This window comes from Rhinoraja longicauda, chromosome 12 (genome assembly GCF_053455715.1).
Source record: "Rhinoraja longicauda isolate Sanriku21f chromosome 12, sRhiLon1.1, whole genome shotgun sequence".
Lineage (NCBI taxonomy): Eukaryota > Metazoa > Chordata > Chondrichthyes > Rajiformes > Arhynchobatidae > Rhinoraja > Rhinoraja longicauda.
Genome location: NC_135964.1, coordinates 46,380,532 through 46,393,620, shown reverse-complemented (window position 1 = coordinate 46,393,620; position 13,089 = coordinate 46,380,532). Strand labels below are relative to the sequence as shown.

General features: G+C 45.6%; 2 protein-coding genes across 2 annotated transcripts in view; one reads left to right on the top strand and one right to left on the bottom strand.

The window, feature by feature from the left end:
• LOC144598986 (SH3 domain-binding glutamic acid-rich protein-like) overlaps positions 1 to 2,082 on the bottom strand; it is a 36,851-nt gene extending 34,769 nt beyond the window's left edge. Inside the window, exon 1 of the mRNA XM_078409676.1 lies at positions 1,903 to 2,082. Within this exon, the coding sequence (XP_078265802.1) occupies positions 1,903 to 1,947 (45 nt within the window). The 5' untranslated portion in view covers positions 1,948 to 2,082. The remainder of the gene's footprint in view (positions 1 to 1,902) is intronic.
• Positions 2,083 to 12,178: 10,096 nt separating this feature from the next.
• LOC144598459 (lebercilin-like protein) overlaps positions 12,179 to 13,089 on the top strand; it is a 34,730-nt gene continuing 33,819 nt past the window's right edge. Inside the window, exon 1 of the mRNA XM_078408601.1 lies at positions 12,179 to 12,467. Within this exon, the coding sequence (XP_078264727.1) occupies positions 12,179 to 12,467 (289 nt within the window). The remainder of the gene's footprint in view (positions 12,468 to 13,089) is intronic.

Sequence of the window (13,089 nt, the reverse complement as noted above, 5' to 3'; positions counted from 1 at the left end):
CAGGAACCTCCTCCATAATGGAAAGTATCTGCATTTATAAGCACTATCCAAGCAGCAGTCCATTATCAACTTATCCAGTATTATAAAGACAGATAATAATTATTGGCCTCGCCAGTTTACCAAAAAAGTTTGTTTTTTTAACTGTAAAGTAGGACAGTGAATTCTAAAAAGTGTTTCGCTTCATTAAACCCGCACTACACTGAACAACTGACATGGACCTGCGAAATTTAACTCAATGTATTAGTTTTGTGCAGCTCAGCTGACCACATATGTGCTGACCACATATTACAAGTTCAAAAGCAAACATAATTTGATGTTTGTAGTTGAAACTGGAAGTACATAAATGCAGTTATAATTCTGGAAGATTCTGTGACCACGAACCGGATGGGGTGAGTGTATTTGACTGATTGCGACTGCGGATCTGGTATGTGTTATCAGCTGTGTTGGATAAAAAAAGAAACGCTGTTCCGCGGTGAATGGAGGGACGGAGAGAGAGGGTGAAAGGGAGGGGGTGAGGGGGGAGGGAAGGGAGGGGGTGAGGGGGGAGGGGAGGGGGGGTGTGAGGGAGGGGGGGTGTGAGGGAGGGGGGGTTGAAGGGGGGGGTGAGGGAGGGGGGGTTGAAGGGGGGGGTGAGGGAGGGGGGATTGAAGGGGGGGGTGAGGGAGGGGGGGTTGAAGGGGGGGGTGGTTGAAGGGGGGGGTGAGGGAAGGGGGGGTTGAAGGAGGGGGGTGAGGGGGTGGAGGGGGGGCGGGTGAGGGAGGGGTGAGTGGGGGGGGAGGGGATAGGGGAGGGGGCGAGGGGGAAGGGGGGGTGAGGGGAAGGGGGGTGAGGGGGAGGCGAGGGGGAGGGGGAGGTGAGGGAGGTGAGGGAGGAGGGGGAGGGGGGTGAGGGGGAGGTGGGGGGGAAGGTGAGAGGGGGTGGGGGGGAAGGTGAGAGGGGGTGGGGGGGAAGGTGAGAGGGGGTGGGGGGGAAGGTGAGAGGGGGTGGGGGAAGGTGAGAGGGGGTGGGGGAGGGTGAGGGGGTGAGAGGGGAGGTGGGGGGAGAGAGGGGAGGTGGGGGGGAGAGAGGGGAGGTGGGGGGGAGAGAGGGGAGGTGGGGGAGAGAGAGGGGGTGAGAGAGAGGGGGAGTGAGAGATGGGGGTGAGAGAGGGGGAGGTGTGGGAAGGAGAGGGGGAGGTGTGGGAAGGGGGGGAGGTGTGGGAAGGGGGGGAGTGGAGGGAGGGAGAAGAGGAGGGAGGGGGAAAGGTGAGGGGGAAGGTGGGGGGAAGGGGGGGAGAGACAATAGGTGCAGGAGGAGGCCATTTGGCCCTTCGAGCCAGCACCGCCATTCAATGTGATCATAGCTGATCATTCTCAATCAGTACCCCGTTCCTGCCTTCTCCCCATACCCCCTGACTCCGCTATCCTTAAGAGCTCTATCCAGCTCTCTCTTGAATGCATTCAGAGAATTGGCCTCCACTGCCTTCTGAGGCAGAGAATTCCACCGGGGAGGGGAGGGGGTGAGAAGGGAGGGGAGGGGGGGGGAGAGGGGAGGGGGGGGGGGGAGAGGGGAGGGGGGGAGGGGAGAGGAGAGAGGGGGAGGTGAGAGGGGGGAGGTGAGAGGGGGAGGTGAGAGGGGGAAGGTGGGGTGAGAGGGGGGTGGGGAGAGGGGGGAAGGGATGAGAGAGGGGGGAAGGGGCGAGAGAGAGGGGGAAGGGGTGAGAGAGAGGGGGAAGGGGAGAGAGGTGGAGGGAAGGGGAGAGAGGTGGGGGGAAGGGGAGAGAGGTGGGGGAAGGGGAGAGAGAGAGGTGGGGGGAAGGGGAGAGAGGTGGGGGAAGGGGAGAGAGAGAGGTGGGGGGAAGGGGAGAGAGAGGGGGAAGGGGAGAGAGAGAGAGAGGAAGGGTACATAAATAACCTCACTTACCGCGGTGGACCCGGACTGGTTTGCAATGAAGACCTTGATGACCATGGTTTCCCCTCGAAGTTAATCCCGAAGGAAATAAGAGGGTGAAAAGGAGGCGATTAAAAATAAAAAGTGAGATGCAAGGACTCCGAGCCCGTGAGCTCCCCCCCGACCAGTGCACAGAGACGCAGATCCCGCAAACCCGACCCCAAGAGCCCAGCCGCATGCCCCGCCCCCCTCCGCCCCCGTGATTGGTCGAGAGCCCTCCCTGGTGGGCGGGCCGGCGTAAATCCGCCTCCTGATTGGCCGGAGGACCCGTCCATCATTCGGCCGCCCGGGTCGGAGTGTCCCTCCCTAGAAGGCAAGTGAACGTGCAGAGCCAATGGTCTCGCCCGGCAGCAAGTTAACACAAGTTCAACATTCATTTTTATTAAACTCTCTCTCCCCCACCCCCCCATCCAGATCCTAACTCCCTCTCTCGCCCCTCGGACAGTGTTCCTTAAAATGCATGGGGGAATTTAAAAAAAAAAACATTATTTACTGCATCCAATTAAAAACATCTAAGGCGATTTATGCTGCTTCTTCAGTTTGCAAATGAGACGAAGCGCGGAAACGAAACGTCGGGGAGCACAAAACACAAAGTTAACGCCGAGTGCCGGATGTTCGAGCTGAAAGCAGACACTGACAGACAGATATGATAGCATGGACTGGTTGTGTGGTCGGTTAGCGAGGCGTGAAGTGGCTGAAGTTGGGTGAAGGAGAAAATGCAAGGAAGATGAACATTTAAGCAACAACAACAAAAAACTGCATCCCCTGGTAATCTGGGATAACAAACAGAAAACGATGATGGGGGGGGGGGGGGGGGGGAACGACCGCAAGATCAGGCAGCGTCTAATGGTAGAGAAAAGTTAACATTTCATGTCTGTCTGTGATCCTGCATAAGAATTCATCAGGTCTGAAACGTCAATGAGAACTGCAGATGGTGGTTTACAAAACCAAAGACACAAAGTGCTGGAGTAACTCAGCGGGTCAGGAAAAACATTTTCAGTCAGAGAGTTGTGAATCTGTGGAATTCTCTGCCTCAGAAGGCAGTGGAGGCCAATTCTCTGAATGCATTCAAGAGAGAGCTTAAGGATAGCGGAGTCAGGGGGTATGGGGAGAGGGCAGGAACGGGGTACTGATTGAGAATGATCAGCCATGATCACATTGAATGGCCTACTCCTGCACCTATTGTCTATTGTTTATCTGAGAACATTGATACGTGATGATTTGACCTTCCTCCTTCCCATTCAAATCATTCCCTCCCCAGATACCGTTCCTTTGCAACCACATGAGTTGTAACACCTATACCTTCCCCCTCACATCATCCAGGGTTCCCGGCAGTCCTTCCAGGTGAGACAGAGGTTCATGTGCATCTCCTCAACTTCATTTGGTGTTCCCAATGGATAACCCATTGAAGTGTCTCTTTTTATGCCTTGACCCGCAGAAAGTGTTAGCGAAATGCAGTCCTAACCAGAAGTGCCACAGAAGAATGGCACTGGAGGAGAAGTGTGTGGTCAAATGTGATCAAGATCACATTTTACTTGGGGGTAGCATGGTGGTGCAGTGGTAGAGTTGCTTCCTTACAGCGCCAGAGGCCAGGGTTCAATCTGACTATGGATGCTGTATGTATAGAGTTTGTACGTTTCCCTGTGACCGCGTGGGTTTTCCCAGGATGCTCTGGTTTCCTCCAAAACTCCAAAGATGTACAGGTTTGTAGGTTAATTGGCTTTGGTAAAAAAATTGTAAATTGTCCCAGTGTGAAGGAGGCTCTGACTTGGTGGGCCGAAGGGCCTGTTTCCATGCTGTATCTCTAAACGAAACTAAAATTCCATACAGGTTGAAAAGTGTGGTCAGACTCCTCAGTCAAAATCATAGGAGATGTCATCATGACATTGATAAATGGCCTTTAAAATTTTGTGTTTGTGTGCTGCAAAGACACGTTTGTGCAGAAGAGTTGAATAGTTGTACAATAGTACAAGTTCAAACAGCTTCAGGTCAGTGTTCTTTGGATCCACATCCAAAAGCCCAAATCTTAATCGTCAAGTTTATTTGTCACATACACATACACGATGTGCAATGAAATGAAAGTGGCAATGCCTGCAGATTGTGCACAAAAAAGAATTACAGTTACAGCATATAAATAAGTTAATAAAGTTAATACAGAGAAGACAAAATTTAGTCCCTGGAGTTATAAAAGTTAACGGTCCTGATGGCCTGTGGGAAGAAACTCCGTCTCATCCTCTCCGTTTTCACAGTGTGATAGCGGAGGCGCTTGCCTGACCGTAGCATCTGGAACAGTCCGTTGCTGGGGTGGCAGGGGTCCCTCATAATCTTGCTTGCTCTCGATCTACACCTCCTGATGTATCGGTCCTGCAGGGGGTGAGTGTAGTTCCCATAGTTCTGCCGAACGCACTACTCTCTGCAGGGCCTTCCTGTCCTGGGCAGAGCTGTTCCCAAACCAGGCTGTAATGTTGCCGGACAGGATGCTCTCTACAGCCCCAGAGTAGAAGCAATGAAGGATCCTCAGAGACACTCTGAATTTCCTCAGCTGTCTAAGGTGGGCACTGCTTTGCCTTACCCACCAGTACGGCAATGTGCATTGCCCATGTCAGATCCTCTTTGATGTGGACTCCCAGGTATTAAAACTACTCACCCTATCCACAGTAGACCCATTTATTTCCAGTGGCGTGTACGTCCTTGGACGTTGAGCCCTTCTAAAGTCCACAATCAGCTCCTTAGTGCCAGATCAGCCACCTCCTCAGGCCTTCTCATCGTTGTCGGAGATCCGGCCCACCACCACAGTGTCATCAGCAAACTTGATGATGGAGTTTGAGCTGAACCTGGTCGCACAGTCATGTGTGTACAGGGAGTACAGTAGGGGGCTAAGGACGCAACCCTGGGGGGATCCTATGTTCAGGGTGAGGGAGCTAGATGTGTGTTCTCCCATCCTGACCACTTAAGGGCCTGGCGGTGAGAAAGTCCAGGACCCAGGCAGACAGAGGGGTGCTAAGCCCCAGTTCCAGCAGCTTCTCAGCCAGTCTGGTGGGGACTATGGTATTGAAAGCTGAACTAAAGTCAATGAACAGCAGCCTCACATAGCCCCCCTGGTTGGCTAATCAGAAATAGGTATGCATACTCTGAAAGCAGACAGTTGGTAATTATGATAGTATGGTCAAATGCTGGATTAAGCGATCTGAAAGATAACTTGACTATATTTAAAAAAATGTGGGGGATCATGTTTGGCACGAATGAGATTCTACAGAGCACTGGATCAAAAGTCAAGAGTGTTTAATTGGTATATTCTCTATGGACTCTTGCACTCTATGGACAATTTACAGAAACAAATTAGCCTACAAACCTGCATGTCTTTGGAATGTGGAAGGAAACCAGAGCAGAGAAAGCCCACATGATCACGGAGTACGTCAAGAGTGTTTTATTGTCATGTGTCCCAGATAGAACAATGAAATTCTTACTTGCTGCAGCACAACAGAATATGTAAACATCGTACACTGTAAACAATATGGTAACCGAGAGAGAAAAAAAAGTTCAGTGTGTATATCAGCCAAAACATTATGACCACTGACAGGCGGTGAATAACATTGATTATCTTGTTACAATGGCACCTGTCAAGGGGTGGGATATATTAGGCAGCAAGTGAACAGCCACTTCTTGAAGTTGATGTGGTGGATGCAGGAGAAATGGGCAGGAGTAAAGACCTGAGCGACTTTGACAAGGGCCAAATTGTTATGGCCAGACGACTGGGTCAGAGCATCTCTGAAACGGCAAGGCTTGTGGGGTGCTCCCGGTCAGCAGTGGTGAGTACCTACCAACAGTGGTCCGAGGAGGGACAAACCACAAACTGGCGACAGGGTGTTGGGCGCCCAAGGCATATTGATGCGTGAGGGCAACGAAGGCTATCCCGTCTGATCCGAACGGACAGAAAGTTTACTGTGGCACAAGTCACAGAAAATTGTAATGGTGGTCACGGGAGGAATGTGTCACAATACACTGCCTGCTGCGTATGAGGCTGCACTATGTATTCTAGTTTTTGACTCGCCACCCTTGGAAAAACAGTGACTAGTTTACCCTATCTGTGTCCCTCCTAATTTTATAAACCTCTATAAAGTAACCTTTCAGCCTCCTTTGACAACAATTCCAACCTATCTAATCTCTCCTTATAACTTATCGAAACATATAAGATTATTAAGGGGTTGGACAAGTTAGAGGCAGGAAACATGTTCCCAATGTTGGGGGAGTCCAGAACCAGGGGCCACAGTTTAAGAATAAGGGGAAGGCTATTTTGAACGGAGATGAGGAAGAACTTTTTCAGTCAGAGAGTTGTGAATCTGTGGAATTCTCTGTCTCAGAAGGCAGTGGAGGCCAATTCTCTGAATGCATTCAAGAGAGAGCTAGATAGAGCTCTTAAGGATAGCGGAGTCAGGGGGTATGGGGAGAAGGCAGGAACGGGGTACTGATTGAGAATGATCAGCCATGATCACATTGAATGGTGGTGCTGGCTCGAAGGGCCGAATGGCCTACTCCTGCACCTATTGTCTATTGTCTAACTGAAGTCTCCCATTCTCGGGCAACATCCGAGTGAATGCCTTCTGCACTCTTGCCAGTACTACTTCATCCTTTCTAAACTGTGGTGAGCTCTACCGTTGTGGCAGACGAGAGGTGGGTTGGGATAGGAGAGGTACTATTGACTACGTTTTCCATCGTTCTCCTAATATCTCATGTACCTCGACTGATAACAATCCTGGAAAAGGCTTTGGGGCATTTTAACCATATTAAAGGTGCTATGTAAATGTAGGCTGCGATCGCCGTGCGTGAGAGAACTGATAGCTTTGGTCCAAGACCTTCTCGTAGACAAAAAAAAAAGTATCCGCAGTCCACCTCATTTTGAACTGCAAAAGCACAATCGAGATCTCAAATAGGTCGGGTTGGGTTGGGTTGGCTGTAATTCAGTTTTGCCGTTTGTGAAATAAAGACAAAGGGCGAGAATTTATTCAGCTCCCGGGAGACCACTCTGAGCGCAAGTGCTCCGAGCGCCGCTCCCTTCGTTTCCAGGGTGATGGAACTAAATATTTGATGCTGTGTCCATTCGGTTCACCCCAACCACTGTTACGCACTCGCCCTTTCAGTGGAACTCACAGGGAAATGTTGCACGTCCCATGGACATCTCCTGCCTCTTTCAACGTCGTCTTTCCTACAGTAAATCGGTAAGTCGAGTTCATCAATAGATTCGATTTCCACAAAATTACGAGATGTATTGACCCTTTGAAAACTAATGCCAACACCATGCCTCTCCTGAAACTGTTATTCTGGTATTTATTCACGAAACGCTGGAGTAACTCAGCAGGTCAGGCAGCATCTCAGGAGACAAGGAATGGGTGACGTTTCGGGTCGAGACCCTTCTTCAGACTGATCAGACTGTTATTCTGGTTTTGTTTTATTCCATAACAACTTACTATTTAGGGGCATTTTCTGAGATTGGTCAGTTGCAGGTCGTAATATGACACGACGCCAAACAAAATAGGGAATTCTATCTTCAGAAACAGAAACATTGTTTGTTTAAACGATAACGAACATCAAACGTCATAAAGCTTGATAATAAAATGGGTTTCTGTTGATTATTTACAGTGTTTTTGTTTGAAAGGTGGGTGCTGATGACATAACAGAGGAAATCGATAGCTGCGAGTTTTTACTGAATACCATAAAGAGTGAGAAAAACGTTGAAGGTGATAAGTTGATAAACACGATGACCATCTCCACTATCCTAATAATATCAGCGTAGAACCATTTTTGGTGGTTGCATCTGTTCCAACTCCCTCTGCTCTACCAATAATAGCCATTTTTTTAGTCAACATGATTTTTAGACTTCAGAGATACAGTGTGGAAACAGACCCTTCAGCTCACCAAGTCCATGCCGACCAGCGATCACCCTGTAGACTAGCACTATTTTACACACTAGGGACCATTTACAATTTTACCGAAGGCAATTAACCTACAAACCTAGTGTGTAGTGGGTACAAACCTTGGTCAAAAACCTAGGTACCTCTCCTATCCCAAGTGTGGGAGGAAATTGGAACTTCCGTGGAAAACCCACGCGGTCACAGGGAGAACGTGCAAATGGCATATAGACAACAAACGTGGTCAGGGTCGAACCTGGGTCGATGGCACTGTAAGGCAGCATCTCTACCATCGGGCCACCGTGCTCTCCTGAACAAACTTTTACATCATTCCTGCCATGTTTGTTGATGCATTTTTAGGAAATTGTCTACCCATTGTGGCATGTAATCTATAATACTTGAATTATGTGAACCAATGTCTCAATTCCATGTTGTTACAAACATGAAAGCTTGTATTGGACCAATGATCAGTAATCAGAAAGCAAACTTACAAACAATGAAAGGCCTGGATAGAGTGAACATGGAGAGGAATATTCCCACTAGTGAGAGAGTCTAAGACCAGAGGGAACAGCATCAGAATAAAAGGATGTACCTTTTGGAAGGAGATGAGGAGGGATTTCTCTAGCCAGAGGGTGGTGAATCTGTGAAACTCATTGCCACAGACAGCTGCGGAGGCCGTCTTTGAGTATTTTAAAAGCGGTCCTTGATTGGTAAGGTGTCAGGGGTTATAGGGAGAAGGCAGGAGAATGGGGTTGAGAGAGAAAGACTTGATGAGCCAAATGGCCCAATTCTGCTCCTATAACGTATGAACTTATGAAGGTTCTTGATTAGTAAGGGTGCCAAAGGTTTTGGAGAGAAGGCATGAGTATGGGGTTGAGAGAGAAAGATAGATCAGCCATAATTGACTGACAGAGTAGACTCAATGGGCCAAATGGCCTAATACTGCTCCTTTGTCTTATGCACGTGAATTTAAGGCTATAGGTGAATGTGGCTGCAAGGAGAGATATTTTTAGAGAGCTGTCATCTGATGTGAATTGCTACAAGGTTGATCAAAGCAAATACAATATTAACTTTCCAAAGAATAAAGTTGAAAAAATTCCAGAAGATGCTGGGTACTTAGCAAGTTAGCAATGATGCTCTGACACAATAGCTGCATCTCACCCTTCCGAAATGCTGCCTGACCAGTTGAGTATTTCAAGTGTTTTATTTTCGACTTACAGTTTTTCCTTGAGTGAGAAGTAGTTTTAATTAAATAGTTTTCAAAAGCAAAATGGAATAATATTGTGTTGTATGAGTCTAAGCATCTAATGAAGCACCAGACTGCACAAACACTCAAACGAACACTTTCCCAAAAAGTTAATCTGCAAGTCAAATCAGTAGTACAGAAAGCAAACTCAATGCTAGCATTTATTTCAAGAGGGCTTGTATACAAAAACATGGGTGTAATGCTGAGGCTCTATGCCCCATTTGGAATATTGTGATCAATTTTGGGCACCATATCCGAGGAAAGATGTGCTGGCTCTGGAGAGTGTCCAGAAGAGGTTTCCAAGAATGATCCCAGGAATGAGTAGGTTAACCTATGATGAGCGTTTGTCGGCACTGGGCCTGTACTCGTTGGATTTTAGAAGAATGAGGGGGGACCTCATTGAAACACAGAATAGTGAAAGGCTTGGATAGAATGGATGTGGAGAGGATGTCTACACTAGTGGAAGAGTCAAGGACTAGAGGTCATAAACTCAGAATTAAAGGACGTTCTTTTAGGAAGGAGATGAGGAGAAATTTCTTTAGTCAAAGGGTGGTGAATCTGTGGAATTCTTTGCCACAGAAGGCTGTAGAGACCAAGTCAGTGGATATTTTTAGGGCAGAGATAGATAGATTCTTGATTAGTACAGGTGGCAGAGGTTATGGGGAGAAGTCAGGAGAATGGGGTTGGAGGGAAAGATAGATCAGCCATGGAGTAGACTTGATGGGCTGAATGGCCTATACTCCTATCACTTATGACCTTATGACTAGCATTTACCAGAATATATTTACATAATGACTGTACCTTCCCTTAGAAACCGATATTCATTGACAGGCTTAAGCAGGGAGTGCCTTTAAATGTCAAACAACAGTGTTTCATATGCTAAAGCACACAAAAGTGCTGGAGTAATTCAGTACGTCAGGCAACATTTCAGGAGAACATGGATGGGTGACGTTTCGGGTTGAGACCCTTCTTCAGAACCAGCATCTGCAGTTCTTCATTTCTGTAGACAACTGTGTAAAATCAGATTGCACTAGTATTCTTCATTTGTCAAAAGTTATTTTATTAGCAGTAGGAGGAGAAGTGAATACTGCCCCTCCCTTATCCACTTGCAAAAGTCCAACATTTACAACTGCACCACTGCCTCCATTCTTCACAGCAGAGGTTATCTCAGGACTGCATGTGTAAAAATGCAAGCAAAACAAAGCCCGGTTGGAACAGATTACCGCAGAAGGCACAGTTCAGCAATATTTTTGAGCTCCTGGACAGAATTTGCATAAACCGCATGCCTTTGACCTGGGTCATTGGTTAGCACCTGTTTATATAAAATTTTAAACTTTCCAGTTTTGCTATTTATCATTTATGTCTTTCAAGATTATTACATTTACTTATCACAGCTAAAATAGTGTACCTTGGTACAGTTACCATAACAGCTCCTAATCCATTCTGCCGGACTTGGTGCATTTTGCACATCACTGCCTGCTGTAACTTTTCGCAGTGCCACACAGGGCTGATCAATCTCACCATCTGCACCAAAGGGGGAATCCCACGAGACAGACAGGAAGTGCTGGGCATCAGGTGGAAAATTGCTGAAGCCCCATTGCAGGAATGCCCTGAAGGCTTTTGACAGCTCACTGCTTTGAACTACTAATAAATGTCCCTGCTGCAACCCAGCACTTAATGCCTGGTTTTGCATTTGCAGTTCCTTGTGTCCACATTTTAAATGTCACTGACTGAAACGTTTGAAGTCTAATCATATAGGTTCAATATTATATATATAATACACAATAATATACAGATACACAATTTAAAATATTACAATAAAATTAATATAGGTTCAATCATATAGGTTCAATATTATATATATATATATATATATATATATATATATATATATATATATATATATATATATATATATAATACACATATAATATACAGATACACAATTTAAAATATTACAATAAAATTAAATACAGTAAAATTAAACTTTGGAATAATTGAAACATTGACTTTTTTGTGTCTACATTGTGTCTACATTTTAAATGTCACTGACTGAAACGTTTGAAGTCTAATCATATAGGTTCATATATTATATATATACACAATACACAATATATAATATATACAGATACACAATTTAAAATATTACAATAAAATTAAATACAGTAAAATTAAACTTTGGAATAATTCAAACATTGACTTTTTTCCACAGGGACAGCAATGTGAATTAAGTTCAGTGGATACAGAAACAAAGAACTGCAGATGCTGGTTTATACCAAAGATAGACACAAAGTGCTGGAGTAACTCAGCGGGTCAGGCAGCATCTTTGCAGAAAAAGAATGGGTGATGTTTCAGGTTGGGGCGTTTCAGTCCCGACCCGAAACATCACCGATCCATGTTCTCCAGAGATGCTGCCTGACCTGCTGAGAGTTACTCTAGCACTTTGTGTCTATTTAAATTGAGAGACTGTTTATCCACCAGTTGCCCTTCTGTAAAGGTGAGGGGCAGAATGCAGAGTGAAAATGCCCCCCTCTCCCGAGCACATCAGTGCTTTCTAACACGAAGCCCAGGGCTGAATTCAAAGATGGTCAAAAAGAAAGAGGAGTAGAACTAACCAGATTTTTCTGATGAAGTCCCACCACAGGAAAATTGAACCAAATGGCCGTCTGAGGTCCATCATATGATGATACCTTGAAAAAATCAAGTGAATAAATAAAATGAAAGAATCACCAAGTGCTAAACCTTCTGGCATATAATGGTAAATTTTAAGAAAGATAATCCAAACTGTTCTATCGTATTCTAACATATGTTGCATTTTTTTTAGAACATAGAACAGTGTAGCACAGAGACACTCCCTTTCACCCTCAATGTTTGTGCCGAAAATGATACCAAGATAAGCTAATCTGTTTAAAAGTAAACGATCACTATTTAATGGTGTTTTCCAATATTTATGTTTTATTTTTTTGTCTTTCCAGAAGCTGTGTATGATACTGTACCTTTCAGAACAACCTGCATTATTTGGAGGTTTTACTGTGATATCTCATCCAAATGAAAAGGTTTTAACCAGCAAAGATGCAAATAAGTTATATTCCTGATCATGGCTAATGAACAGGGTTTGCAGGACAGTTCCTCAGATCAATCCTCAAGAAGACAAGGGAAAGATTCTACTTCCAGTAGCGACAATTTCGATAAGAAGCCAACTAGCAGCAGTAAGAGCAGTATCTCTCCAAGAAATAGTGCATACACAGAATACTCTGACGATTTTGACAATCACTGCAGCACTGCTGAATCATTTAAAAGAGAAAATGAAAAAGAAAAAGTACAGGAAGCAAAGAAAGAGAAAGAAAGGGGTCTCAGAAACTACAACATAGGCAACCGGACAAAAGGTATGCTACTTTTCTCAGTCGATAAACAACATGCAATAAGATTGCTTAGAGAAGCTATGACACAACTAATGACATCAGTAATTATAACATTGCCAGGGAGTTGAGTCAGTGTTTGACATATTAACAAATTGGAGAGGGTTCCTCAAATTCTCCATTACCAGTCAAATTCTCAGGAAGTCATGAAGGTAGCCCTGAAAGACTTTGGTTAGGCCGCATTAGGAGCATTGCATGGAATTCTGGTCTCCCCGTTACAGGAAGGATTTGGAGAGAGGGCCGAGCAGGTTTACCAGAAATCTGCATGGTTTAGAGGGTTACAGCTACAAGGAAAGGTTGGATAAACTCAGATTGTTTTCTCTGGAACGTCAGAGGTTGAGGGGAGACTTGATAGAAAGTTTATAAAATTATGAGAGGCATAGAAAGGGTAGATAGAACCTTTTTCCCCAATGTGGAAATGTCCAACACTTGAGAGCGTCGCTATAAGGCGAGAGGGGGAATGTTTAGTGGAAATGTGCAGGAAAATTTGGATCAGCCATTATATGATGGAACAGATTCAAGGAGCTAAATGACCTATTCTTGGTGTTACAATCTTAAACTTTTCATCTACTTATTGGATGTTTCAGAT